Source organism: Borostomias antarcticus (genome assembly GCF_949987555.1).
Source record: "Borostomias antarcticus genome assembly, chromosome: 19".
NCBI classification, from domain to species: Eukaryota; Metazoa; Chordata; class Actinopteri; order Stomiiformes; family Stomiidae; genus Borostomias; species Borostomias antarcticus.
In genome coordinates, this window is record NC_140252.1 from 16342652 (window position 1) to 16368397 (window position 25746).

Genomic DNA, 25746 nt, shown 5'->3' on the forward strand with positions numbered 1-25746 from the left:
TCACTGGGCGGCGGCGGCCTCCAGGTGTTCCAGCAGGGGGTTGGCCTCGCCCTCCGGGGTCTTCACGCTGTCGGTCCTGACGATGCAGGTGGGCCGGTGGAGGTTGAGCATCACCATGAGCTGCTGCCGCTCCACGCGCAGCTCCTCGATCTGGGCCTTCAGGTCCGAGTTCACCATCTCCAGACGCTCCGACTCCTGGGGAGGAGGGTGCCGGGGGGGGGGGGGACAGACACTGATTGATGAAGCGGTCAAACAAAGAGGAACCGGCATAGAGGTCGAGAAGACTCAGGTCGGCTCATGACCTACAGTACAGTAAGATTAGTTGGGTCATGAGCCAACCGTGGGTGGATATTTTTTATTTTATTTTATTAAGGATCAAATTTCAAAAAATGAAAACAGAAATCAGCATGGTATGACTAGGCAATGGTATGGATATAAATGAACAACAAAGGAACAGACTAAAAGAAAATACAAAAGTTCAAGATATAAAAAAAAAAAAGACAAAAACAATATAGTGGATATAGTGGGGGTCTAACTGATAGTGGATGTTCCTTTTGTGTTTTCTTTGTTTCCTGATAATTAGTATTATACCTATGTTACCCTAGGACACGCAAAGCCTATCTTTGACGACACAAATATGTCAGTGGAGGTTCTCCTACATATCTCAGTCCTAGGGCGGACTTAATCTGTGTTCAAGAAACTGCCCCCCCCCCCCCAGACATCGTCCTACAACTGATTCACGAAGAACATTCTAAGCTATAGAGTGGCAGCAGGGCCAGAGCGTCTAAATGTTGAGACGTCCCCCTCAGGACCCTCCCTGTGGGTGTACAGAGGGAACTCACCCTCTGGAGGAAGTCAGTCCTCTCCTTCTTCTTGTTCCGGCATCGTGCTGCCGCCACTTTGTTTTTCTCCCGCCTTCGTTTCCTCCTGTCCTCGTCCTCGTCCATCTGTTGAAGGACGTGAGTCTGATCAGTTTCCTATGACAGACGTGCTGCCACAAATTTCATGAAGACTTTCCACATACCCACAAGGAACTTTTTTTTGTAGAGAATGTGACCACTGTGTAACCCAAAATTTAAAAACTAACATTTGCCCACTTGGAGGCAAAGTGAATAATTCACAAATAACTCACACTGGAAGAACGATCACCATGTGTTGCGTAACACCTAAACTACTACTCATATTGTTCACTTGAGGGCGCCACATGCAAAGTAATGAACAGAACACAGCAATAGAATAGAACACAGCAATACACAACAAGAGACAGGCGGCAAATTCAATCAATTAACATGTCATAAAATGTGAGCCTATGATAAAAAAAAAAAAAGTGAGTAAAGTGCATAAAGTGGGCAATAAACTAATAAAAGGGTCAGTAGTAAATTGCACACAAAAGGAAGGGGGAGGGGCTATAACGCAGCTCATATTGAGCTGGCAGATGCTTTTCTGCATGGTGACATACTGTTAAATACCACCGCCCCGCCCTTCTCCTGCGGTCCTCAGCCCTGTCACCCCCACCCACAAAGGCCACCTGCCAGCTACCCTGACTGGTCCCTGGTGTCCCCCCTCTAGTCCCTGTTCTCCCGTGTAGTCCCCTTCCACCGCTAAACACCCCCTTCCCCCCTCCTCCCGGCTTAAACCCCCCGCCGGTCGCGTTTCAGGGGTGGAGCGTTTTGTTTGATATTCTGACAGGCCGTCAGGGGGCGGGGCCTAACTACCCATTTCGTCTACTACTGCTTGATGCATCCCAGCTGCGGCATCCGGCAAAAACAGCCCTGCAGTCTATTTCTACCGGAGCTCCGCGGGGGCCGGTTCTGGGACGCTTCTCAAGCGTGCTGCGCCGCATCTGGTGGAAACGCAGTGATTGTCTAGAACGTCCGCGGTCAGCTCCGGCTGCCGTACGGTAACCGGAACGCAACGTTCGTGGTAACGTCCAGCACCTGGCCGATGCCCTGTATTCCTGACTGTTCTGAGCTCCTTAGCATTCCTGGTGTTTCCGAGTCTCTGGTCGTCTTGCTCTTCCTCCGTGCCTTGCCTTACCCGTCTCCCCCTCTGCCCAGGGCGTTCCCGTCTCCCCCCGCAGAGCACGCCGCCTCACCACCGACCCGCTGTCCTGCACGCCAGCTTTAACTCCCGCCAACGCCTCCGGTGGCGTGCGTTTCGGTCCTACGTTCTGTGGCGCCCTAACAATTTTCAACCCCTATATCTTCTACATATAAACATCCTTCAATCTACTTCACGCTCTCTCCCTACTTTCTCCTCACCTCTCCTTTGATGGCCAGAGGCCTCTTCCCCAGCCTGCCCAGGAAGTGAAGGGGTGAGAGCATGGCGCCCAGGTTGCGGAAGTCGGCCAGCTTGAGCTGGTCGGTCAGCGTGGTGGCAGAGATGCCCGCCAAGGGTCCCAGGCTGGGCAGGGAGCCCGCCGTCAGCGAGGGGTCAGGGATTTGTCCCGGCATCATGTCCCACCCGACCTCCACCACCGCTGCAGAGAGGGAGGGACAGGAAGAGAGCGAGTAAGGGATGGAGGGAAGGAGAGACAGGCAGGTTAGTACTGAAGTCATTTCAAAATGACTTATTTCAAAATGACTTATTTTAATTGATGCACATGTAGGCTATATAGACACAAGAGTATGTTTCTCAGTAGTTAGAGCAGAAATAAAGGGTTAATGCAGCATTCTGCTTCTCTTCCAGAGTGTTAATTACTGATGAAGCCAAGCTGTTTGTCACTCAACAATAGGAAGCATTCAGCTGTGTTGACAATTTCTGGCTATATTCCATGTCTTCCATATCCAAGAGCTACGTTACTGCATCTTTACAGCTGACAACCAAACTTCACAACAAACAAGCAGACGGCATGTTGTCCATAACTACACTATCCTTTCCATAGGCACACCCAGAGCAGGGAGAGGCTATGGAATCCGGCACAAACTCCACAGTCACCACTTAAGAATTCACAAACCTCTTTGAATTTTGGGGAATTCAAAATGTGGCTAATCTGATCATACATGAAGTCACTACAGGCTCCGGGTTCAAATGTTGAGTTGTAGACTGTGGTAAGGATTCAGGCACTACCACAGCCACCCCTACTACTCTGTTTCAACAGTGGGCAATTTGGAGATTTTGACCACAGCACTGCTTAATGCAATCACGGGAGAATGGAGGGAGAGAAAAAGAGAGAGAGAGAGGAAAAAGAGAGAGAGAGAGGAAAACGAGAGAGAGGGGAAAAAGAGAGAGAGAGCAAGCTTGTGCAGGGCCCAGAGGAGGAGGAAGTAGCTGCAGAATTGAGACGTCTCTCTAATTAGTTAAAGACCGTGACTTGGAAAACTCCTGATGGCCAAATAAAAAACAACTGTTGCAGATGGGAGAGGCGCAACATGGGCCTCAAACCCGCGTCCATCCCCGCGTTCCCCACCAGGCGCTGGCTATTACACTGAAGAGGAGCTAAGCGCAGGACAACAGCCTGGTGAAGCGTGTTTTCTTTGCAGAGCGTATAAGTAAAAGAAATGTCACAACATCACACTGATATGTTTAAGGCATATATTTGGTCTAATATGACAGTAAGGCGATTCAATATCCACATTTTTTATGTTATGTATGACTTTTCAAAGCCTTGGCAATGGGCTCATATTAGTAGAGTAGGGTGTGGGTAAGAGTTAGTGATAGCTAGTTCAAACATTATTAGCTAGCAACTGTCGTTGAACAATCCTACACCATGTCCAACTACAGTAATAGAACTATGTATCTCCCCTTTTTCTTTGCATCAATAGGCTGTGTACGGTAAGCCATGACAATTCACATTTGCCTACCGAGTTGCAGTTTCAGCAATTTTTACACGGGACATACAGGTTCTGCCCTCACTGTACAACCCCCCCATCCACCTCCCCATATCCAGCCAACAAAGATATCTATTGTGAGGTGGGCTGGGCTAGCTAGACAGCTGACTTTGCCAGTGTGTGGCCAGCTGACTGCTCCACTGCATTGTGTGAGAATGACTTTCCTTTCTTCGCAAACAATTTCACCAAGCTCAGACAACTGGGTTTATTACAAAAGCCAGAGAGGAGGTTTAAGAAAAAAAAGAAAAAGAAAAAAAGTGTGTTATGTAACTCATCTTCTGTTGAACTCCACCCAGCCACAAGCTGCACTTGAAGCGTTTTTGTATTTGGAGGGAGTACTGTCGAGCAAATGGAATGGGACCAAGTTGGGGTAATGTTACTAGGCATGCATTGTATAGTAGTGCCACTCCGTTGGTCATACATCGGCTCAGCCCGCCCGGTAACAGTATTAAGAGAGATGTGATTGAAGGAAAGAATGTCCTGGCAGTTGAAAATAGTTTTATTGTTTTTGTCTCATTTCCTTCTGAGCGGTGAAAACCAGAGCATTCACTCGTCAAGTCTTATCAAATATATCATGAAGGAACAGGCAAGGAAGAAAAGATAAAGTCACAAGAACCAAAAAGTTATAATTTAACACATATCTAGAGCCAGTTCACCCTACTTCAAGTCTTCATCTTAACCATTAACTAGGCGGGGAACCCGTTTGACACTGCTGAGCTAGCTGTCACTAGGCTGAAGCTCCCTCCCTGCACAAAAGAACTACTTCCCCCAGCATGCACCTAGCCAGGCCCAGCTGTCTGCCACCTTCTGCCTGCATGAGTCGTTAGCCTCTCTGACAAACAAGAATTCTGGAGCCAGTCTCCAACGAGCCATTTGATTATTTTGTTCCTTAACAGTTTTTTTTCTCTCAACCCCCCTTACTGTATGTATAACTCCCATTTACAGAGCACTTGGCAGTGCACTGTTGTTTTTGCTGGAAAGGAAAAGAATAAGACAGCCCCTGGTGAAAATCTGTCTGAGACAACCCTCCCCCCCACCCTCCACCTCCTCAGAGGATGGAGGGTGCCAAGTCATACTCCTCCTCCAGTCTAAGAGAGACAATACACATGGCCACACTGAGGTGGGCTAGTAAGCTAAATGAGCTAGGCCACATTTATGCAAATGAAAACCCAATGTAGTTAACTTGGTCCCGATTGGACAATATCATCCCGGAACGCGGTTCCGTACTCGAGTCGGAACACTGACGAGGATTACTGTTCATGCGACAAAACACAGAGCGCATGGCGGAGAGCTACTCTCATTATGAACGAATGAGTAGAGAGCCGAGCATGGGCAAAAAAAGTCATACTTTGTCGTCAAAGTCCATGTCCTGTTAGAAGTGTGAACAGCTCTGAATCTTTGAAGCCATTACTCTGTAGGCCTACTTAGTGATTTCAGGCGTACCAACATCCACAGAAGCATATCTTCTTCAAATATTTGCAGATTTCAATGCATGGTACATCATTTGAAAGCTTACAATTTACAGTTTCATAATCTGTAAAAACTGAAAAATTACCTTGGCAAACATCAGGACCAAACCTCCAGTGGCAGTAAAATATTTTGGAGGGAAAGACTCCTCTCACGATACAACCTGTTCCAACAAGCCAGCTCCAAACTCTCACCCGTTTGTCTCGTATTTCACGACATGACTGTGAGATCACCCAACTAAAAGCTCTCGGAAGAGACACTAGCCTGAGGCTGACGGTGTACAGACTGAATGGAACATGCGGCATTTTGATTTGGGTAAACGTTTATGTTTAGGCTGCTCAGTCCGTGTTTACCTTTTCCACAAGTGCTTCCAAAATCCCCCTGTGATCAAACCAACTTCAATTTCTCAATGAGCAATCAGACATCAAAGACGCTAAGACCCAGTCCACCGTTGGGTGAGAGTCTCGTGTGTTTAACACTTGTCTGTTCTATAGCTAGAGCTTCATAGTGGACCAAAACCGGCTAACAAAAGCCAGACCGGCCGTTCTATGCGAGAGATTTTACACTTTTCAAAAGGAGGGACATTTTTCCCTCCGTTTTTCAATTTCGGTCACTGGCGGCCTGCTGCCTGAGATTAACGGCCAGCGTTTGATGATGCAACGCCTGGACTGTGTTCTCGCAGTCAAGCAGAAAAGCCGGTGCCAGGGTCCGGGCCGACTCCGGGGCGACTCCGGGGCTCGGACAAAGGCACCCACACAGGGACTGGCATGGCCGCCGCAGCTCTCCGAGGCTGCCGAGAGGGGCCATGCGCACCGAGGGCGGGGAGCGGAAATGTCATGTATTAGTTATGAAATATAGACCTGCACTCAAGGCACGTCCTGGCTGGAGCCCAAGAGAAATCGCATCTCAACCACGGCCTGTAGTGTGTGTGTGTGTGTGTGTGTGTGTGTGTGTGTGTGTGTGTGTGTGTGCGCAGGGCAGGCACATGTGTGCCAGGGTATATGTATTATACACACATATATAGGCTAGAAACCCCCTGGTTTCTCCACTCACATACTTCATCTGTCTTCAGGTCGACCAAATGGGTCCATTTCCTGCGCCATTCCTGAGGGCAATTAGCAGCTTTGCGGCTGTGGAATTCAGAGCTGCACCATCAATACCCAACAGCACGACTGGAGGCCCTATTATCCTCCACCCGACAGGGGAGGTGTGTGTCTGTGTGTGTGTGTGTGTGTGTGTGTGCATGTACGTGTGTGTGTGCGTGTGTGAAGCTTGGCAGACGGCAATTCATTACTCTGCATTTGCTTTTCCATGGCCTACTAATGAAATGGAATGGTGGGACAAGATGGCTGCTAAATTTTTCACTGGCTGAACTTTGTTGCTGGACTTAAACTAGCTCACTGCTAAAGGTCACTAAGCACAGGACAAGGAGTGGGCCGTACATTCACACAGGCAAACACCAGTGACTCAGTTCAACTAGGTGGGTTAAGGTTCATGCCTTGTGCTCTGGGACTGGTTAAGCCCACTGCCGAAGAAGCTGCCCTGCTTCTCAGAGGGCTCCTGCGGCCCGTCTTGATTGACACACTTCGTCAGCTCCCACTTTGGACGGAGGCACGTCCCTCGCGCAGCAGCAGCATCTTTGCACAACTCTCGGGAAGACATGCAAACACCCCCCCCCCCCCCCCCCAATTCTATCTCTTCGAGTTCTGATTGCTGAAAAATGAACAATCAGAGCAAACCCTCTGCCAAGCCACACTTCGTCGATCTGGCCAAGGTCTGAGCGATCATCATTACAGCCTCTTTCACTCAGTCAAGCTATGCGCTGATTTTTTGGGGGGGCCCCGAGCTTTCGCAATCCTCCGGAGGGCCAGAGGAATTTGGTGTAATTCTTTGCGAGGCCATTCCGACTGTATCTGCATTCCATGAAACACCCTCTTTATTTTCACATCGGACGTTCGAGATAAGACGACAGGCACAAGAAAAGGAACCGGATGGCGGTTCCTGATCTTCCTGTGGTCATCTCGGGTCATTCAACTCAAAGACGTGCGAACTGTGAGACTGGGGCGGAAAAAAGGGATCTCTTTCACAGCTTTCATTTCTTCCTTTTCAAGGGCTGAGCAGGCTGCGTCGGTTGGGCCCAAATTAGGCAACTGATCCACATCACGTTCATGATGACTACAGTACACTTCCTCACACCCACTCAAGATGAGACGACTTTATAGACTGTATAGCTCTTCAAAATCACCAGTGGACCTTTGACACTAACTTTAAATAGCTACGCTAGCAGGCCTCAGTGAGTGACTTTGCAGCGATTAGGGCTGTAGTTGAGTATTCAAAGTGGTTATGGTGGCATTACGTAAGCTGACAGTATGTGGTCAATATCACTACTACAACAATCCATTTCGTAGTGAAATCCTGATGCAAAGCACCTGCGGAGGGCAGGGAACGTTCTCGTCTGCGGTGACATGCTGTGACGTTGCGGTGACATGTTGTGATGCAGCGAGATTAAAGTCTGACAGTTTTCCACGCGTACCTGCACGCCTTTTCTCAAGGCGCTTGCGTTTTTCTGCGTGCACGGGCTGCAAAAGCGCGGCGGCCTTGCCGAAGGCGAAAGAAACAGCCGACCTGCAAAACTCTTTATCCTTCGTCTCAAAACCTTGGAGGTCAAAGGTCACAGAGTAAGCATGGATAACACTTGAGCTTGGCTGGGATCAAGATCAAATCAATTAACCTCGGTCACTACAGCCACAAAAACAGCATGGAGTTCTCTGCATGACCACCTTTACAAGTTTGAGAAATCCTTGGAACTAACGCATTGGCCAACCCTGCCAAAGAATAGGATTTAATGCTGTCTGTTGAAGCAATCAGTATATTATGTAACATGTGGTAGAGGGTTCCACAGTGTCTCATGCTTTGTCTCTGATATTTCCTCATCTTTCCCATGTCCAGCAGATGTTTGCCGCGAGCAAGCAGCCACCAACAACACAACGGCCTGTTTTTGTGACTCCGCAAAGGGGGCTGCAACCAGAAATCAGAAACCAAACTTGTCAAGTTGCAGCGACAACAAAGCACTGCGTGTGGAGAGCAAAACTATTTTTGCGCCAAAAATTCAAAACAACAAAGGAATTCACAAATCTGGAAGTCATAGTCACAGGCTCACAGTACATTGAACTATTTTTGCTTCAAGGCTTGTAAAAAGCCCTCCTACGGGTTTTCATTTTTCATAAACATGTTATTCCAGCTCGAGACCTACATAAAATCTTATTCTTTAAGGATGCACCCTGGGTGCCCACTTCCATATTGTACGTCTGGAAGGAAGTCTTCATAGAAGGAAGCATAGAAGGAGGTCTTAATACAATGTTTACACACCACGTGGGCTGACAAGGAAGACATGGCGAGCTCCATTGAGCTACATACAGTATATCGGGGGTTGTATAGGTAGGTACTCGGGGACAGCGTGACTGCCCGTGAGTCGGTGCTGTCTGTTACATGGCGAGCTGCAACGCGCCTACTGTAGAGAGACCCGTCTCTCCAGAGAGAGGCACTGCGAGGCATTTCTACTGAAAATAAACCCAGCGCGCGCCCACGGCGAGCCCCAGCCCCGCCGGACCGCGCTGCCTGTCGGCTCGCCAGCCCTTCCCCATTAATCCACAGCAGCGTTCCATTTATGCGGAAACCATCCCACGGATGTGCCCGGGCAGGAGCTCGGGCATTTAAACACCCCCGACACACACACACACACATGCGCGCGCACACACGCACACACTTACAAAGGAGGGCATGCAGTTACACACTCACATATACAAACATTTGTGGGATGACAGGCAGTCACACACACACACATATACACACGCACACGCCACACACACACACACACACACACATAGCCTACACCTTAACTAATATAAGCCGACCAATGTCTATGTTCTCCATTCCAATGGTTTATGGGCCATGTGGTACAGATAACATTCAACCAAATAGGCCTGGTGGTAGACACTATAGAGATGTGATATAGTGAATGATACAATGAAATATAATAGTATAGAATAGAAGATGCTGATTTACAGACAATAGTTCCCCATCAACCTGAGTTTGAGTGAGTTATCCCAAGATACTGTAGTTACCCATTTTTAAGGAAATTATAACGGAGAATAGGGTTGAGCTGAACGCAGAGCAACATATTAGTTTGAGTTAGAGTTAGAGTTCTATGAATATGATGTGTGTGTGTGTGTGTGTGTGTGTGTGTGTGTGTGTGTGTGTGTGTGTGTGTGTGTGTGTGTGTGTGTGTGTGTGTGTGTGTGTGTGCACGCTGAACTCAGAGCTGAGATTCATCAAGTTTTAATACAGGGTGAGAAAACCAAAAGAGACCATTTCATTTTTACTGCTATGAAAAAAGCTAAATGTACTAACTACTAAAAGTCAAAGTTGGCCCAGTTGCTAGGAAAGATTTGCAGGCTAGTATGAAAAGGATGGTGAGCACTGCTCACTTACTGAGTTAGACTGTCGACCTGCAATTGGTGCAATGATGTCTGGACGCTGTAAAAAAAATAAAAATAAAAAAGAAACACAACAACAACAAACAAACAAAAAAAACATCTGGAATTAGTTTAAATCTGCACCCCCTCATATTCAAATGACTCAAAGCCTGCACCCCCCCATATTCAAATGATTCAAAGCCTATATGCTACTAATAGCATATTTAGCCTACTTAAGTTATTTTTATATTCTGAAGTTATCGATCACCATCATCGTTATAACTAGTAGGCTAATCTATCTAGACTAACCAATATACACTTTTGCAACAAGTGCAACAACAGAGAAGATATATTCAGTGAGTTGTCTATTACGAACCACATATTTTGCTGACTATTTGACGCATGGGAAATGGCCCATCAAACAAAGCATTTCCCTCCTTCAAGAAAGTTTTGCCGAGTTTTTGTATTGCCGAAATCTTGCGAGTGTAAGCGTTACATAACCCCACTGATTTGGCAGATATACAAGTGATAACGCTTTCAGTGCTGTTACAATAGGCTAATACAGCTAAAATCGGATTCTATGGACAATTTATAATGTTCAAATTCCACGTGATAGGCTAGCCTACTTTTCGACTTTGTGGCCTATTATCTGGATTAAGTAACACTGTTGTTGGAACTAGGCTATGTAACCGAGTTCTGCAGATGTCGCATCCAGTAGACATACAATTAGGCCTACAATCATTTTCATTTCGGAATGTAAAATAGTGATTAAATTAAATTACTTTGCAACATAAAGCATCAATACTAAGGATTAGGCCAATTGAACATCAAAAACATAGGTTATAACACATTATCAAACTAACAAAAAGTTGTAAAAGTAGACATGGCGAAAAGTGAATAAAGACCAAAACATGTCTGCTATAGTCTAGGGTTAGGCTAATCAATCCTACTAACAATAACGGGAGACTGAAAACATGTTAATTTACCTGTTATGGGTCCAAAATCCGAGGTGATTTGTGTGCGGACCTGAGAAAATCGGATGTAGGTTTTGAGACTAGAAGTCGTTGCATCAGCCTGTTTAAATACTGATCGGTATCTGGGAGGGCTCGGGAATGCGGAACTTGTTGTCCCAGACGTAAGCATGGATGAAAATACAGCTCAATGTACGAGGAGGGCCGAAAGAAAAAAAAGCTTGTTCGCTCCACCCCTAGCAACCAAAAAACACACAACATACCGAGAGGAAACTTTCAACTGTATTACAGGAGGGAGATAACCGGGAGACCGGAGAGACCCAGAACCCCACGCACCTTGCGCGTGAAACTGCGGCTAGAAACACACACGGCGCGGTGAGACACATAGGCTACTGTAGCATAAATGTGGTAAATAATTAACCGTGTAGAGAAGCACAGGGGTATCCGGGAAAACACAATTCCGTAACAGGTAAACAAAGTCTGCTATTTGTCTGTGCGTCCGTGTGCGCGCGCATGTGAGCAATTTAGAGGCGGAATGTAATGCCCTCACCGTTGATTAATTTTCGGGATATAAGCGTTAGTGTCACAGATGTTTTGAACCCGTAGACCTTCACACCTATTAGAGCAGTGGATACCAAATAGCAGTGCTCCTCTGCTTTGCCGAGGTGTTGTGAGTTGCTGACTGTAGGAGCTGGGAATTAAAAGAACCTGGCTATGTCATTCTAATTGGTTGTGTCCTTTGGTGGAACTCTGGAAAATTCCAGAATAAAGGCACAGCTGGAGCAGAGTACACTGGCCTGGAAAAATGTTTTGTCTCCCTCTAGTGGTAGAATAGAAGATTTTACCCAAAATATCCACTCAGTTTATTAAAGTCTCCTTTAATCTACGTTCCTTTGGACGAGGATCCGGGACATTAAATAGCCACAGGCTTACAAAAGGATACATAGTCTTTAGCAATGAAAATGTTGCAAAAATAACAGTAATTGCATTTTTTTTTTTTTACTCTTTTAGGATGGAAAGAGAGAGTGAAACCCGTAATGGAGGACAGCTGGAGCAGACATCATCTGGACCAAGACTGGAATCCCTGTCTCTAGGACTGGGCACAGGTGTGTTTAAGGTGGATAATCTTGAAGCAGACCTGGGTCAATAACGCTGGTTCGATTACTTGAAAGTATTTCAAGCAGTGATGGTTTCATTTCACTGGCTAAGATAAAGCAAGTTTGCCCCAAGCATTTGACAGCATTTTTAAATAGTAATTGACTGAGGTCTGCCATGATGTGGGTGGCCCGCACCACATAATCCCTTACGCAAATCACACATCAACTCCTGATGCTGCTTATGCCATGCTCGGTAGATATTCTGGGTGTTCCATCCCACATCGATATTTCAGTTCTGATGTGGGTTTAGTGACGAGCCAAGTCTGTCTGTAGGATCAGTTTTCCTTCCTACATCATAACGTTCCATCACTCCAGCTGTCCTCAAACCATTGATGTGACAGGACATGGTGTGAATTCACACTTCCTGCTTGCAAGGCCAATGTGTGATTGATATCCTTTTTTCCCTGATAATAGGAAGCGCAACAACTTACAACTTATAGCAACGGAAACAAGTTTGGTAGACTGCAATGTATGTAGTGTCTAGCCTCTTAAAACCAAAGCCATGTGTGACTAGGTTTAACATAACACCGTGCCGTACTTGTCACCTGCTCACTTGTCAATTTGTTCAAGAGTAAAAGACCAGTCTTCTTACGCAAGCTGGCAAATCTGTGTCAGGATCTTGATCCTATTGTTAGCCTGAGAGAGTTGAAGTGACAGCTTTACATGCTGTCCTCAACCCTTCCACCTGGATCAAGCGAGGCAGCTGTGCCATCCAAACCGCACCAAAATACCCCCCCCCCCCCTTCCCCCTGACTGTTCCTTTTTTTAGATTCTAATTTAGTTCCACTGTGATTTATGTCTGGTTCCTGGGGGGGGGGCAATGCGTCACAGTCTCACCAACGACAAGTCCAGGGGTGACTTTTCACGACCAAGGGGAAGGAAGTGAAAAAGAATGACGGCGGGAGCGAGTTTCACGCACAAAACGAGGGATCCCCGGTGTCTGTGAAGGAGAGACGACGCTGGGTTCAGCTTCTGGACAAAGACTTTCATCAAAATCCTCCCTCGCTCCCTGCACGCCTGCCCAGAGAGGCGTCCAGGGACATCAATCAGTACAGGAACACGCGCTCCAGTCTCCAGTCTAGCTGGCACGTCAGCCAAGCTCAGAGTGCAGCACCGGCCAAAAATAATAATCCCTGGTAATGACATCTCAGTAAAAATACACCGGTCTGAGCGTGCTGGCCAAATATGCAGTGTCTATTCATTTGTTGAAACTAAACAATGGCGAATCAAGGTAACATGAGCCAGTGATAATTTAGTATGCTCGCCACGGTTAAGGTTTCAGGAGAATAAGTATCCCATCTCTTTCAGAATCCAGGAATCACTGAATGTCTGGCGCTGGTCAGTTGTGTGGAAAATCTGTAGCTCTGCAATCAGAGTTTGTAACCGAGGAAAGACAATGAAAAATGGGTGTTTAAAAATTGCGGGGCATTAATTTGCCCATTTGAGAGGCTTGACGTCTTTCCACACACCGACCAAGGCCACAACTGCATTCAGTCTAGTCGTCAAATAGACTCGATTTACATTCAAACATGAGGTTGGGTGCTCTTGCCAGCATCTGCCTTGAAGATGAATGAGGAGCAGAAGTACTCTTAGTGGTTTTGTAGGCGTCAGCCAAATTCATGACGCTCTCATTCTGTGCAGGGTTAGTATCAAGGTGAAATGGCATTTTCCTTAAGAAAACTATCATTCTTTCACCTCTGCACATCCTCTAATTCCCATTAATTGTTATGTGCTTTTGAAACAAGTATTGTGTCCCTCAAACATGTATGGCAAAAAGCATGTTGAGAATTACAACCTACTACAACACCAGCAGACAACATGATAAAGACAGTACATAGTGTACATAACCAACAGTATGGCCACACAAAATCAAGACATTTGTTCAGGTCAATCAAGACAGGACCCATAGGCTGTTGGAGAAATCCCCGTGATGTACACACACCTCCAGACACAGCCTTGATTCACCCGCTCTCGTCACACTGCGTACTCAGCCCTGACTCACCCTCTCTCATCACATTGAAGACACCAAGACATTTTCCTCTTTATCACAACCACCATGCCACACATGCTCCCTTCCTCCCTCTCTTCCTTCTCCTTCATTCAAAATAATCTCAGACAGTTGTCAATCATGCCAACATCTGTCTGCCGACGTATCACAGACTGCTGTTATTAAAAGAAGTTCCATATTTGACTGTGCTAGATGGCCATGACAAATGCATGTGTAAGTTGGTCTTTAAGGAACCATTTCAAGCCATTTTATTTCAACATTTCTGTAGTTTCATGAATTATCGGTCCGCAAGCCTATTAAACAAAGACGTCTGTGAAGGAAACGGAAGGTGCAAGGAAGCATTCATGTTGCCGTCGAGTTGATATGATTATGAGGGGGACCTTTGCACATCTGCCTCTTACTGGCGAATGAATTATGAACAGCTTTGCTTCAGATCCAAGAGCATCATGTTATGCTGTACATCTCCCCTCAATATGACTAGATTAACACCATTATTGAATCATCTCTTCAACCACCAACTTTTACCACCCGTTGAAGCCTGTTTTACCTGACTGGAAGCCTTTCTCAATGCTTTTCCTGTCCAATTGTAGGCCTATTTCTAGAGAGATCGTCCTCTCTCCATCTCTTTCTCATTGTCTCTAAGCATCTACAGTGTCGATGACTGTCACTATGGAGAAGTCAAACCAAGACAAAATGGACCTTGGAACAGTCTTTGACCCTGATCGTCAGATTCCATGTACAAATTGATTCTACCGTCAGCACAAGGTCCCTTTCCAACTAAGCGTTGACACCACGGAGACCTGGCGTCACCCAGGTCTGATTCAGTCTCTAAGCTCATATGACATTGATTTATCTGTGTAAATATAGCACATCCTTAGAAATATCATGGCAACTTGGAAACCAGTCATGAAGAGTAAGGAGGCTGACATCATTCCTTTGGAAAAATTTAATGTCATGCACCAGTACTGTATATTTAAAAAGGCCATGCAGTGTGTGCCATTGCTAGAAACCAAGATATAATGGGTGGTTATGGTCAAACATTCACTTAAAATCAACAGTAGACATAACAAACCAGTGTTATGATCTTGCAGTCTTGGTAGTTAATGACCATCTTTGATGTTTGTAAAGATCTTGTCCTGGTTTTGATGTTTGCCTTGACAACTTAAGCTGCTTTGTTGGGGTCATTGCTGCTACTGCATTGTACAGGAGCAGTCAAATTTCATCTTCACAATACATCATTCATTGTATCATCATTGTATCATCATTGCCTCATGATGTTTAATAAGGGTCAATGCAGGTTTAATGCAACGTTGGTAAACCATATATGAAGCCCTGACTCGGGTGGGTGTGATGTCAGTGGCCTTGTCCCAGACTGTGTAAACCTCTCCATTAAAAGGTTCACTCCGCATGTCTAGGCCTCGTGGTCGTTAAGTGAGGCTGGGGTTTTAGGGGTTATACCACAGAAACACAAGAGCGAATGAGACGTTTATGTGGCAACTTGAGGAAGACGGAGTGAGCATAGGCCAATTAAAACAGGTAGATGAAATGGTACCAATGATCTAAGCCTGTTTCATTTTATTTATTTTTATTTCACCTTTATTTGAGAACATGCACATTTGCACTTTTAATGCACTATACACACCATATGTTCTACTGTATTATATTGCAATGTATTTGTTATTATCTTGTATTTATTCTGTTGTTGCTGTCAGCACTGCGCCGTAGTGTCCCAAGATGTCCAGCAGATGGCGGCAGAGTGCACCGTACTTGGATTTTGTGGACTGATTCGGGCTTGGCTCACCCTAAGTGGGTTCACCTGTTTGGTTGCTGATTACATGCACCTGTATTTAAGACGTGTCTGTGTTTTGCCATGCATTCGAGCCTCATATGTTTCTAGGATACGCCTGTACCTTTGTTACCCTTGTGGGACCTTCTTTTGGATTAAAGCAAGTTTGTTTTTGGCTCCTATGCTCAGCGTCCTGTACCTAAACTCAGTACTTTTAAGTTAGCATCGTGACAGTAGGCTCGAATCTTCAACATGAGTTTAATAGGCGCTGAAGGAGCGGACATCAGCCTATCCCAAGTGCTCGGAGCTTTGAAAACCCAAGGATCCTCAATCCAGCAGATCCAGACCTGGATAACACAGCAAATGCATCAACAGAACCCCCCAGGCGGCAAGACATTCCTTCAGAAACCGGAGCGGTATGATGGCATCCCAGAGACCTGTCAGGGATTTTTGACTCAATGTGACCTGTTTTTTGTTATGCAGCCAGATCAGTTCCCCTCAGAAAGAGCTAAGGTCGCTTTTATGATTTCTCTGCTCTCAGGAAAAGCTCTAGTGTGGGCTACTGCCCTGTGGGAGGCTAGTTCCCCACTTTGTGCTAATGCAGCAGAGTTCTCTAAAGCACTACGCCAGGTTTTCAACCATCCTGTGAGTGGCAGAGAAGCAGCACGCCGCATCAGCACGCTCCGCCAAGGGGCCAGAGCCGTTTCTGAGTATGCTATAGAATTCCGCACCTTGGCAGCTGAGAGTAAATGGAACAATGAAGCACTTTTGACCACTTTTTATAACGGCCTGTCTGAGGCGGTCAAAGATGATTTGGCTAGTCGGGAGTGGGGTGCCACTTTAGATGAGCTCATTACCACCTCTATCTGCCTCGATCAGCGCATACGCGAAAGGAGGCGTGAGCACAGGCTTCCCAACTCCGCACAGCCCCAAGCGCGTTCGCCACAGAGCGCGTCGGCTCCCGCTGCTCAGCCCACTCAAGCGGAGGCTATGGAGATAGGCAGGTACCGCATCACACCTGCTGAAAGAGAGCGTCGCCGCAGAGAGAGATGCTGTCTTTACTGCGGTGAGGCTGGTCATTACAGAGACCGATGCCCCCAGCTGCAGGGAAACGAAAACGCTCATTAGGGGAAGGGGACAGCTTAGTGAGCAGTTTGGTCCGATCTCAGTCCCCCAACCCAGCTAAGCGCCTATCCCTGAGTGCTCAACTCACCTGGACCCCAGAGAACCCTGAGAACATCCCAATCACTGTGCTGATCGATTCCGGTTCAGAGGAGAATCTGATGAACTCTGCTCTGGTCACACGCCTCGGTCTACCGGTCATGGCTCTTCCCAATCCTGTGAGAATACAGGCACTCGACGGACGACCCCTAGGCTCCGGTAAGATCAACTACATGACGCGCCCCTTATCGCTACAGATTGGTTCACATAAAGAGACTATCTCTTTGGCTTTAGTCGAATCCCACCATGACATGGTAGTACTAGGGTTTCCCTGGCTCCAGAAGCACAACCCCCTAATCAATTGGTCCACTGGGGCAATTTTGTCATGGAGCTCAGAGTGTGTTTCAGCCAATCATTTTACACCTGTGATGGAGTGTTCCGCTGCCTGTTCATCTCCTGAGCTCACTTCAGTCCCTGCCGAGTATCATGACTTAGCTGAAGTGTTTAGTAAGACTAGAGCTACAGAACTACCCCCTCACAGATCTTATGACTGTGCCATTGACCTGTTGCCTAACACTATTCCCCCCCGGGGACGACTGTACCCTCTCTCCGTCCCAGAGACTCAGGCCATGGAGGATTACATTAGTGAGTCCCTTACCAATGGGCTTATTAAGCCCTCGACCTCACCCGTGTCAGCAGGATTCTTTTTTGTACCCAAGAAAGATGGTGGTCTACGACCATGCATAGACTACCGAGCACTGAACAACATCACAGTAAAAAACAAATATCCGTTGCCACTCATGTCTTCTGCTTTTGACCTCCTTGGAGGAGCTACAGTGTTCACCAAACTAGACCTGCGGAACGCTTACCATTTGGTCCGCATCAGAGAGAATGATGAGTGGAAGACTGCATTTAGCACCCCTAGTGGACATTATGAATACTATGTGATGCCGTTTGGTCTGACTAATGCACCCGCTGTGTTCCAAGCCTTTGTAAACGACGTGCTCAGAGACTTCCTCAACCGCAGTGTGTTTGTTTACCTCGATGATGTGCTCATCTTCTCCAAGTCCCTAACAGAACATCGTCAGCACGTCCGGCAGGTCCTACAGCGGTTACTGGACAATCAGCTGTTTGTCAAACTAGAGAAGTGTGAGTTCCATGTTACACGCACCTCCTTTTTGGGGTATGTCATCTCCCCTGACGGTGTGATCATGGACCAATCCAGGGTGCAAGCAGTACTGGACTGGCCGGTTCCTACCACTCTCAAACAGGTACAACGTTTTGTGGGATTTGCTAACTTCTATCGTCGTTTCATCCGAGGTTTCAGCTCCATTGTAGCACCCATCACAGCAGTGACCCGTGGAGCACCGACCAAACTCAGATGGACCCCGGAGGCACAAGCGGCATTCGAGCACCTCAAGGCTCAGTTCACGTCGGCTCCCCTGCTGAGGCATCCTGACCCTACCCTACCGTTTGTATTGGAGGTGGACGCGTCCAGTTCTGGAGTTGGAGCCGTGCTTTCCCAGAAGTCAGGTATGGACAATAAGACTCACCCGTGTGCCTTTTTCTCTCGCAAGCTCAGTGACGCTGAAAGGAACTACGACGCCGGTGACAGGGAGCTGTTGGCCATCCTACGGGCGCTTGAGGAATGGAGACACTGGCTAGAAGGAGCACGCCACCCATTCACTGTCATCACGGATCATAAAAACCTCCAGTACATCCGTGAAGCCAAACGCCTGAACCCCCGACAAGCCAGGTGGGCTCTGTTTTTCACCCGATTCAGGTTTATCATCACGTTTCGCCCCGGAACCAAGAACGCCAAGGCTGATGCCTTATCACGACAGTATGACATTGATGTTACTGACCCTGTCCCCGAGTGCATCATTCCCCCCAGCTGTGTGGTGGGACAGGTGACGCTTGCCCTGGAGGACGCCATCCTGCGTGCGCAAGAGGAGGATCCGGGTCCTGGTGGAGTACCCCTGGGCCATCTGTATGTCCCACTCAACGCCCGCTCTGATGTTCTACAGTGGGGGCATGACTCACCAGTGACGGGGCATCCGGGGACTGCCCGCACGGTAGAGCTAGTTAGCCGCCACTTTTGGTGGCCGCGCATGAGAAGCGACATTGAGGAATATGTCCACGCATGTACAGTCTGTGCTACACAGAAGTCAGGGAACCAAGCCCCGGCAGGCCTGCTTCACCCCCTGCCGGTCCCATATCGACCATGGTCCCACATTTCGATGGATTTCATCACAGGCCTACCACCTTCTGATGGCAACACTGTGATTTTTGTAATCGTTGACCGGTTCTCTAAAGCTGCCCACTTTGTCCCTTTACCTAAGCTGCCTTCAGCGAAGGAAACCGCCGATGTGGTGGTCCGGGAGGTGGTGCGTTACCATGGCATCCCAAGTGACATTGTCTCTGATAGAGGCCCCCAATTCATGTCCAAGTATTGGTGTGCATTTTGGTCCTTGTTTGAAACATCTGTCAGTCTTTCTTCAGGCTATCATCCCGAGAGTAATGGACAGACGGAACGTGTGAACCAGGAACTGGAGAAATACTTGCGCTGTATGGTCTCATCCAATCCGGGTGCCTGGAGTCGGAAGCTGGTGTGGGCTGAAATCGCCCACAACCAACTGAGTGGGTCATCCACCGGTATGTCCCCTTTTGAGGCTCAGTATGGATTTGTCCCACCGTTTTTTCCCTCTCAACAGTCCGAGTCAGCGGTCCCCTCTGCGGATGCTGCTGTGGCCAGGTGCCGCCAGGCCTGGAAAAAGGCCCGTGCTGCGCTTACGCGCACCACCGAACGCCATCGAATCCAGGCCAATCGCAGGAGACGGCCTACCCCGACGTTCCGCCCTGGACAGAAAGTGTGGCTCTCCACCAAGAACCTGCCTCTGCGCACAGACACCAAGTTCACTCCCCGGTTCATCGGCCCGTTTCCTGTGGAGAGAAGGGTTAACCCGGTGGCTTACAAACTCAAACTTCCTAGGACTCTCCGGGTGAGACCGGTGTTCCATGTCTCCTTATTGAAACCTCTGTTCTCCTCACCCTTGTCCAGGCCTGCCCCGCTGCCGCCCCCTCCGCGGGTCATCGCTGGTGGCCCGGTCTACACCGTCCGGAGGCTGCTGGATTCCCGGCGGTGGGGGCGGGGCCTCCAGTACCTGATAGACTGGGAGGGCTACGGCCCGGAGGAGCGCTCATGGGTGCCCTCCCGGCACGTCCTGGATCCTGGCCTCATCCGCGCCTTTCACCGCGCCCACCCTCTCAAACCTGGCCCACCTGGAGGTGGTCGTCGGGAGGGGGGCACTGTCAGCACTGCGCCGTAGTGTCCCAAGATGTCCAGCAGATGGCGGCAGAGTGCACCGTACTTGGATTTTGTGGACTGATTCGGGCTTGGCTCACCCTAAGTGGGTTCACCTGTTTGGTTGCTGATTACATGCACCTGTATTTAAGACGTGTCTGTGTTTTGCCATGCATTCGAGCCTCATATGTTTCTAGGATACGCCTGTACCTTTGTTACCCTTGTGGGACCTTCTTTTGGATTAAAGCAAGTTTGTTTTTGGCTCCTATGCTCAGCGTCCTGTACCTAAACTCAGTACTTTTAAGTTAGCATCGTGACAGTTGCTGCAAGGCTGAGGAGCCAAACCCCAAGAATTTTACTCTATTATTACTTGTATGATACTGTGCATCTGGAAAGTACTCACACCCCTTCACTTTTTCCACATTTGTTATGTTACAGCCTTATTCCAAAACGAATTAAATTCATTTTTTTTCTGTATACTGTACATCACATGTAGATGAGTATTCACTCCCTTTGCTATCACACTCAAAATTGAGTTCAGGGGCATCCTGTTTCCACTCATCATCCTTGAGATGAGTCCACCTGTGGTAAATTCAATTGACTGGATATGATTTGGAAAGGCACACACATACAGTGAGGTTCCACAGTTGACAGTGCATGTCAGAGCAGAAACTAAGCCATGAAGTCAAAGGAATTGTCAGTAGACCTCCGAGACAGGATTGTAAAGAGGCACAGATGTTGGAGTGGATGTACAGTAGGTGTTGGAGTCTCCCCCGCAACAAAGGTACAGAAGGGCAGCAGAGCTCCAGCTACGACGCCTCTAGTCGTAAGGTGTGTTCGTTATAATACCTATTTTACCACTAGGGGGCAGAGTTTACATACTGGTAGGTAAAACACAAATAGCCCTCACAGCTCCCTCTACTGTTCTTAACTGATATAATGTGCACACAGCTCCATGCACACAGCACGCACACTGCAGCTGCCTCCAAGCAAGGGTCTTGTCACACACTATAGCATAATCGCTCAGTTCAGTTTCCTGCACAGAGTGACAGTTATATGGCACTTATGTCATTGTGCTTTATTTACACATGAAAATGCTTTATTCACTGTCCACTGAGCCTTGGGCCTATTAAATCCAAAACCAATGAATGCATCCCAATAATTAAGTATTCAAGGTAGATATTTGTAGGTTTGTGACTGACCATTACTGTATTTTTACGTTTTGTTTTGTTTTGTAGTGTAAGATAAAACTAAGGACAAATAATTGCATCTATTATTATACTAGCCAAATTCCATATTAATGAATGCAAATATATCAAGAAAAAGCCTCTTTTCTCAGTGTTTTCCAAAGAATTTGAAAAATATGTTAATTAATATTAATTTAATTATTAAATTAATAATTAAACAGTCTTCTAATAAGAAAGCTGTAAAAACTGTGAGTGTTTGTAGTCTACTTATTTTAAGATCTTTGTAGACTGTTTTTTCTGATTTGATGCCTTGTGTAAGTAGGTGTAGCCTTTCCTCCCTTGATATTCATTTCATGTTTTCTTTTCTAGTTTCTCTGCTCTATTGGCTGAGTGATTGTTTTATAGGCTATGCATTATACGTGCATTTTTGTACTGTATTGTGTGTACTTAGAATTTTGCTTTAATAAAAATTATTAAGAATTCAACGGCAATTTTTATTGCAGAGGCCTTGTTGAAAATGTAGCCTAATGATTCAAGTGATCTACCGATCCAATAAGAAGTGACTTAAACCACTCCCTTCTTGTTCTTTTCCAAGACAAGGTAAAAATAGTCATGTCAAAAATACTACATCTATTGTGCAAGGCCACGTGAGATGATACTCGATATGGTTCTGTTGTGTTTGTAACTCTGGTTTGTAAGTTGCTGTTTGTTTGCTTCCAGTCAATGCACAACAGCGCCTCTCTCATTCGTGTGTCTGCTTTGTCTTTTTCCGGGAAAATCTTCCAGAGGGAAATATGACACCGTCTCCATGGAGACAAAACAATTGAACTTCCATAAATGGGCATGGAAGTGAAACGACACTGCGTGCAGCTCAAACACGTTCTGACGTAATGAACTGCACGCTTTGCTCTACAATCAAATTCCCTTGACCGTGAGAAAATAGGAACGATAAACGATAATGAATGATTCATTTGATCTTGTTGCTCGCTATCAGTAAAATACATAATGCAATCCTTGACGACATTCTTTTATACTGATTCTATTTTTCATCTATAGATTGATAATTTGACAGATTTAAAAAAAAAAAACTAGCATATCCTATTATAGCCTAAACACACCTGTGTATTTCAGATTGAAATGTTAAATAATCATGGTTCAGATAACAATATTAGTCAGTGATATCTATTTTATTCATTTTCTCTTTTGCATCTATGTTTTGCATTGGAACAACAAGTGTTAACTTTGGAGGTAAAAAAATAAACTATATCATAAAATACATCTTGATAAAATACATGATGTGATGTTTTCATGGAAAACTTGAAAATAATATCACTTCATACAGTATAATGATGTAACTGTGCACATATGTTGACTAAAACGGCAATTTCATCCATTAAAACAGTGTCCACACAATTCACAGTCTAAGTTCACATTACATTTAGGGATGACAAAATACAAAATGGTCCAATCTTTTTGAAACCCAGTGGTTCACATGTGCATGCAATCCATATAAAGACAAAAATCACTGTCATTCAAGAGAGTGAACAGCTTACACTGGCTGTCATTGCATGAATTCAATCTGGAAGAAGTTAAATACAGACACAGTTAACATTATACCCCATTAATGCATCCTTAGATTGTTAAGGTTTACACAACATCAAAACAAACAACAAAACATATTGGACCTAATAGCTTGTTGGTTATAAACCCGGAAAATCTGGTCAATTGCATTACAGCTTCACAAAGCCAAAAGTGTGGGAGAATTAAGACTATCCTTCATGAACTCAGATCTACCCAGGCTTGCTTTGAGGCTCTCGCAGTCTTCAGCCAAGGTATCGATCTCAGAGCAGCTGAAAGTAAAAATGGAGCGGTAGTTGTTACACGTGGGGCTGGAAGACACAATGGGACTGCAAAGGGGTTCAAGATCGTTGGCTACTGACTTATACAGGGTTTCCCAGTCGGAGAGGCCGAAGGGACCTCCCAGGTCAATGTCGGGGACGGATGCGGCCGTCTCAGGGGTTCCTGACAACTCTAAGCTGGGGACTAGGTCCTCCAGGTCGTCCCCTTCCAGGTCCTCCATTGGTTCCGCCTTGGCACTGGAACACAACAGGATGTTGGAGTTTCCCAAGATGGCCATCGCGGAGATGCTAGGGGCGACCGTATCCATGTCTTGAAGTGAGGGCCCTTCCAACACCGCATTGCCCTCTGGGAGTTTGCCGTTCTCTAGTATGGAGAGCATAGGAGGAGAGGCTGGGGGATCCTGGAGCATGTCCTCGATGTCATCCTCATGGTCAGAAAGTGTACAGGTCGGTTTGTGGGAAGCCAGGACTTGCTCCAGCCTCTCTTTCTCTTTGAGAAGGTCGGCTATCTCTGTCTGCAGTGCTGTCTTGTCGTCCTCAAGCTTGTCTGTTTCCTTCAGGAAGAAGCAGCGACAAGAACGGTTAGGAAGAAGAACCAGTGGATGAGAAGAATGCACGGTATATGGAAATTTTTGAAAATAATGCTGTAGACTCAATTCCTGCTTTAATCAGGTATCGTTTCTGTCAGTTGAACACCATACTATATGTTGTGAATGAATGAATGAATGAATGAATGAGTGAGTTAATGAATTAATGAATTAATGAATGAATGGACTATAAATGGAGGTAGATTGAATTAATATGGTATAAATTGAATTATTATGTGGTATGAATTTAAGTAATTCAAGCACCTAACATATAGATTTTGTTTTGGGATGAGGGGATATACATACAGCTTGTAAGGTGTCTGTGAGCTCCTTTCGTCTGTTGCGACACTTGGCTGCCGCAACCTTGTTCCTCTCCCTCCGGATCTGCCTCCTGTCCTCTTCCTCCGAGGAAGGCTAAACGAATCACAAAATTAAAATGATTAAATGCACATCCTTGCCACCTCATCACAGATTCTCCTTGATTAGACTCTTGGCATCGGTCCGTTCAATGTGCGCGTAAAAATGCTGCATTATTGGCATCCTACATTATGTATACCTTCGCAAGTGTACGCTTGTTGTCACTCTTCTCAACGACCCAAAGATTGGATTTAAGAAAGTACTATTCAAAATCTCGTAGAAAAATACCTGTTTTTTATGTCCTTTCCTGGTTGAGGATTTCCCCTCGCTACCACTCGCTCTGGAAGACAACTGGTCGGCGCTGTGCGCTTTGCTGGGTTTTGCGCGGCCGGGGGAGGGGGAGACAGAGGTGAGGACTGTCGGCTGCACCATCCACTGCAAATCCGGGGAGGACGAGATTGCAGTCAAAGTGGGAACAAAGGAAGCGGCAGCTGACGCACCTGTTTCAGCACAGAGGTCCTGCAAAATCAAACACAACAAACCGTTGGGCGCATATCGACCTAAATCAATTTGATCTAAGCATAATGAATGTCATTCGTCGGAAGCGTTTATGAGTGACCTTCATCAGTGTGCGTGAGGCAAACCAGATGCATCAATCATTTGAGTGAGAACGCCAACGATATAATGAGATATAGATGGCTGGTGTATCCAGATAAAGCTAAATGTTGCCATTATCTTCGAAATCGATCCAAATTGGGTTTTAGGATTATTTCAGACGTCGACATGACGCAGAAATCAATAATGCACAGTCCCTGAAAAAGATTAATTATAGTAAATATCATCTGTCCATTGTTATGACAATATTAATCAATAGGACCACCATCATCATTGTTATGGATCATTATTAGGTTGCATAAAGCCTATTCAAAGGTCATCAACAAAAACGTGATGGTGGTGACAGTTTTGACAAACATTGTAGGCGAATTGTCATCACCCCCGCCTCACCATTGATTCAAATGGCAGGGTGATATTTTGCATAATTTCTGTCAATGAACGTGAAAAATTGTCAAGGAGTGTAGACTACTGTTGATATGGATATCAAACGGCACCAAATATTATTTTCAATGTTGAAAGTTGACCTTTGTATAGGTCAAGTTTTAACTTTGCATGTGTTTTCTTTTTCCTCCCCACAATACCAGTTCGTATCAATATTAAGCCCCTACCTTCGTGCTCTCTGGTGAGCTAGAGAGCGAGTCTGGAGACTGCTGGCTGCACGCGGGGGTGTCCCCAGCAGACGACGTTGAACTGCAGCAGCTGGACGAGTCGTAATCAGGGCTCATATCTGGATACATGTCCTATGCGAGCTGAAATAATTTATCTTGAAGATGAAATGCTTTTAAAAAAAGAATAAGAAAAAAAAGAAAGAAAAAAAAGTCTATCTTTCGGATCTACAGTATGATATTAACTGATCTGGGCTATATATAGTGTGCTATGCTACGTTTCAATATCAGTTTTATACAGTAGGTTCGTGTACATGGCATCTGTTCAGATAGACTAGAGGAGAGCTCCTCCTTTTATAGTCAGCTCGAATTTTATG

The 25746-nt window shown here is 46.2% G+C and overlaps 2 protein-coding genes across 2 annotated transcripts; both read right to left on the reverse strand.

Moving 5' to 3' along the window:
- On the reverse strand, positions 1-10882 carry LOC311322016 (jun dimerization protein 2-like; the record flags this gene model as incomplete). The annotated part of the gene is made up of 5 exons (XM_084454028.1): positions 10759-10882; positions 9789-9833; positions 2262-2479; positions 843-947; positions 1-195 (listed from the first exon to the last, which is right to left on the reverse strand). Exons 3-5 carry the CDS (start codon positions 2454-2456, stop codon positions 1-3), a joined length of 495 nt encoding a protein of 164 aa, XP_084310154.1. The 5' UTR covers positions 2457-2479; positions 9789-9833; positions 10759-10882.
- LOC311322017 (protein c-Fos-like) lies at positions 5898-25501 on the reverse strand (the record flags this gene model as incomplete). Its single annotated transcript, XM_084454029.1, has 7 exons — positions 5898-6087; positions 6796-6868; positions 7831-7953; positions 23141-23759; positions 24099-24206; positions 24438-24668; positions 25373-25501. The coding sequence occupies 7 exons, from the start codon at positions 25499-25501 to the stop codon at positions 5898-5900; spliced, it is 1473 nt and encodes a 490-aa protein (XP_084310155.1).
- Between the last annotated feature and the right edge of the window lie 245 nt (positions 25502-25746).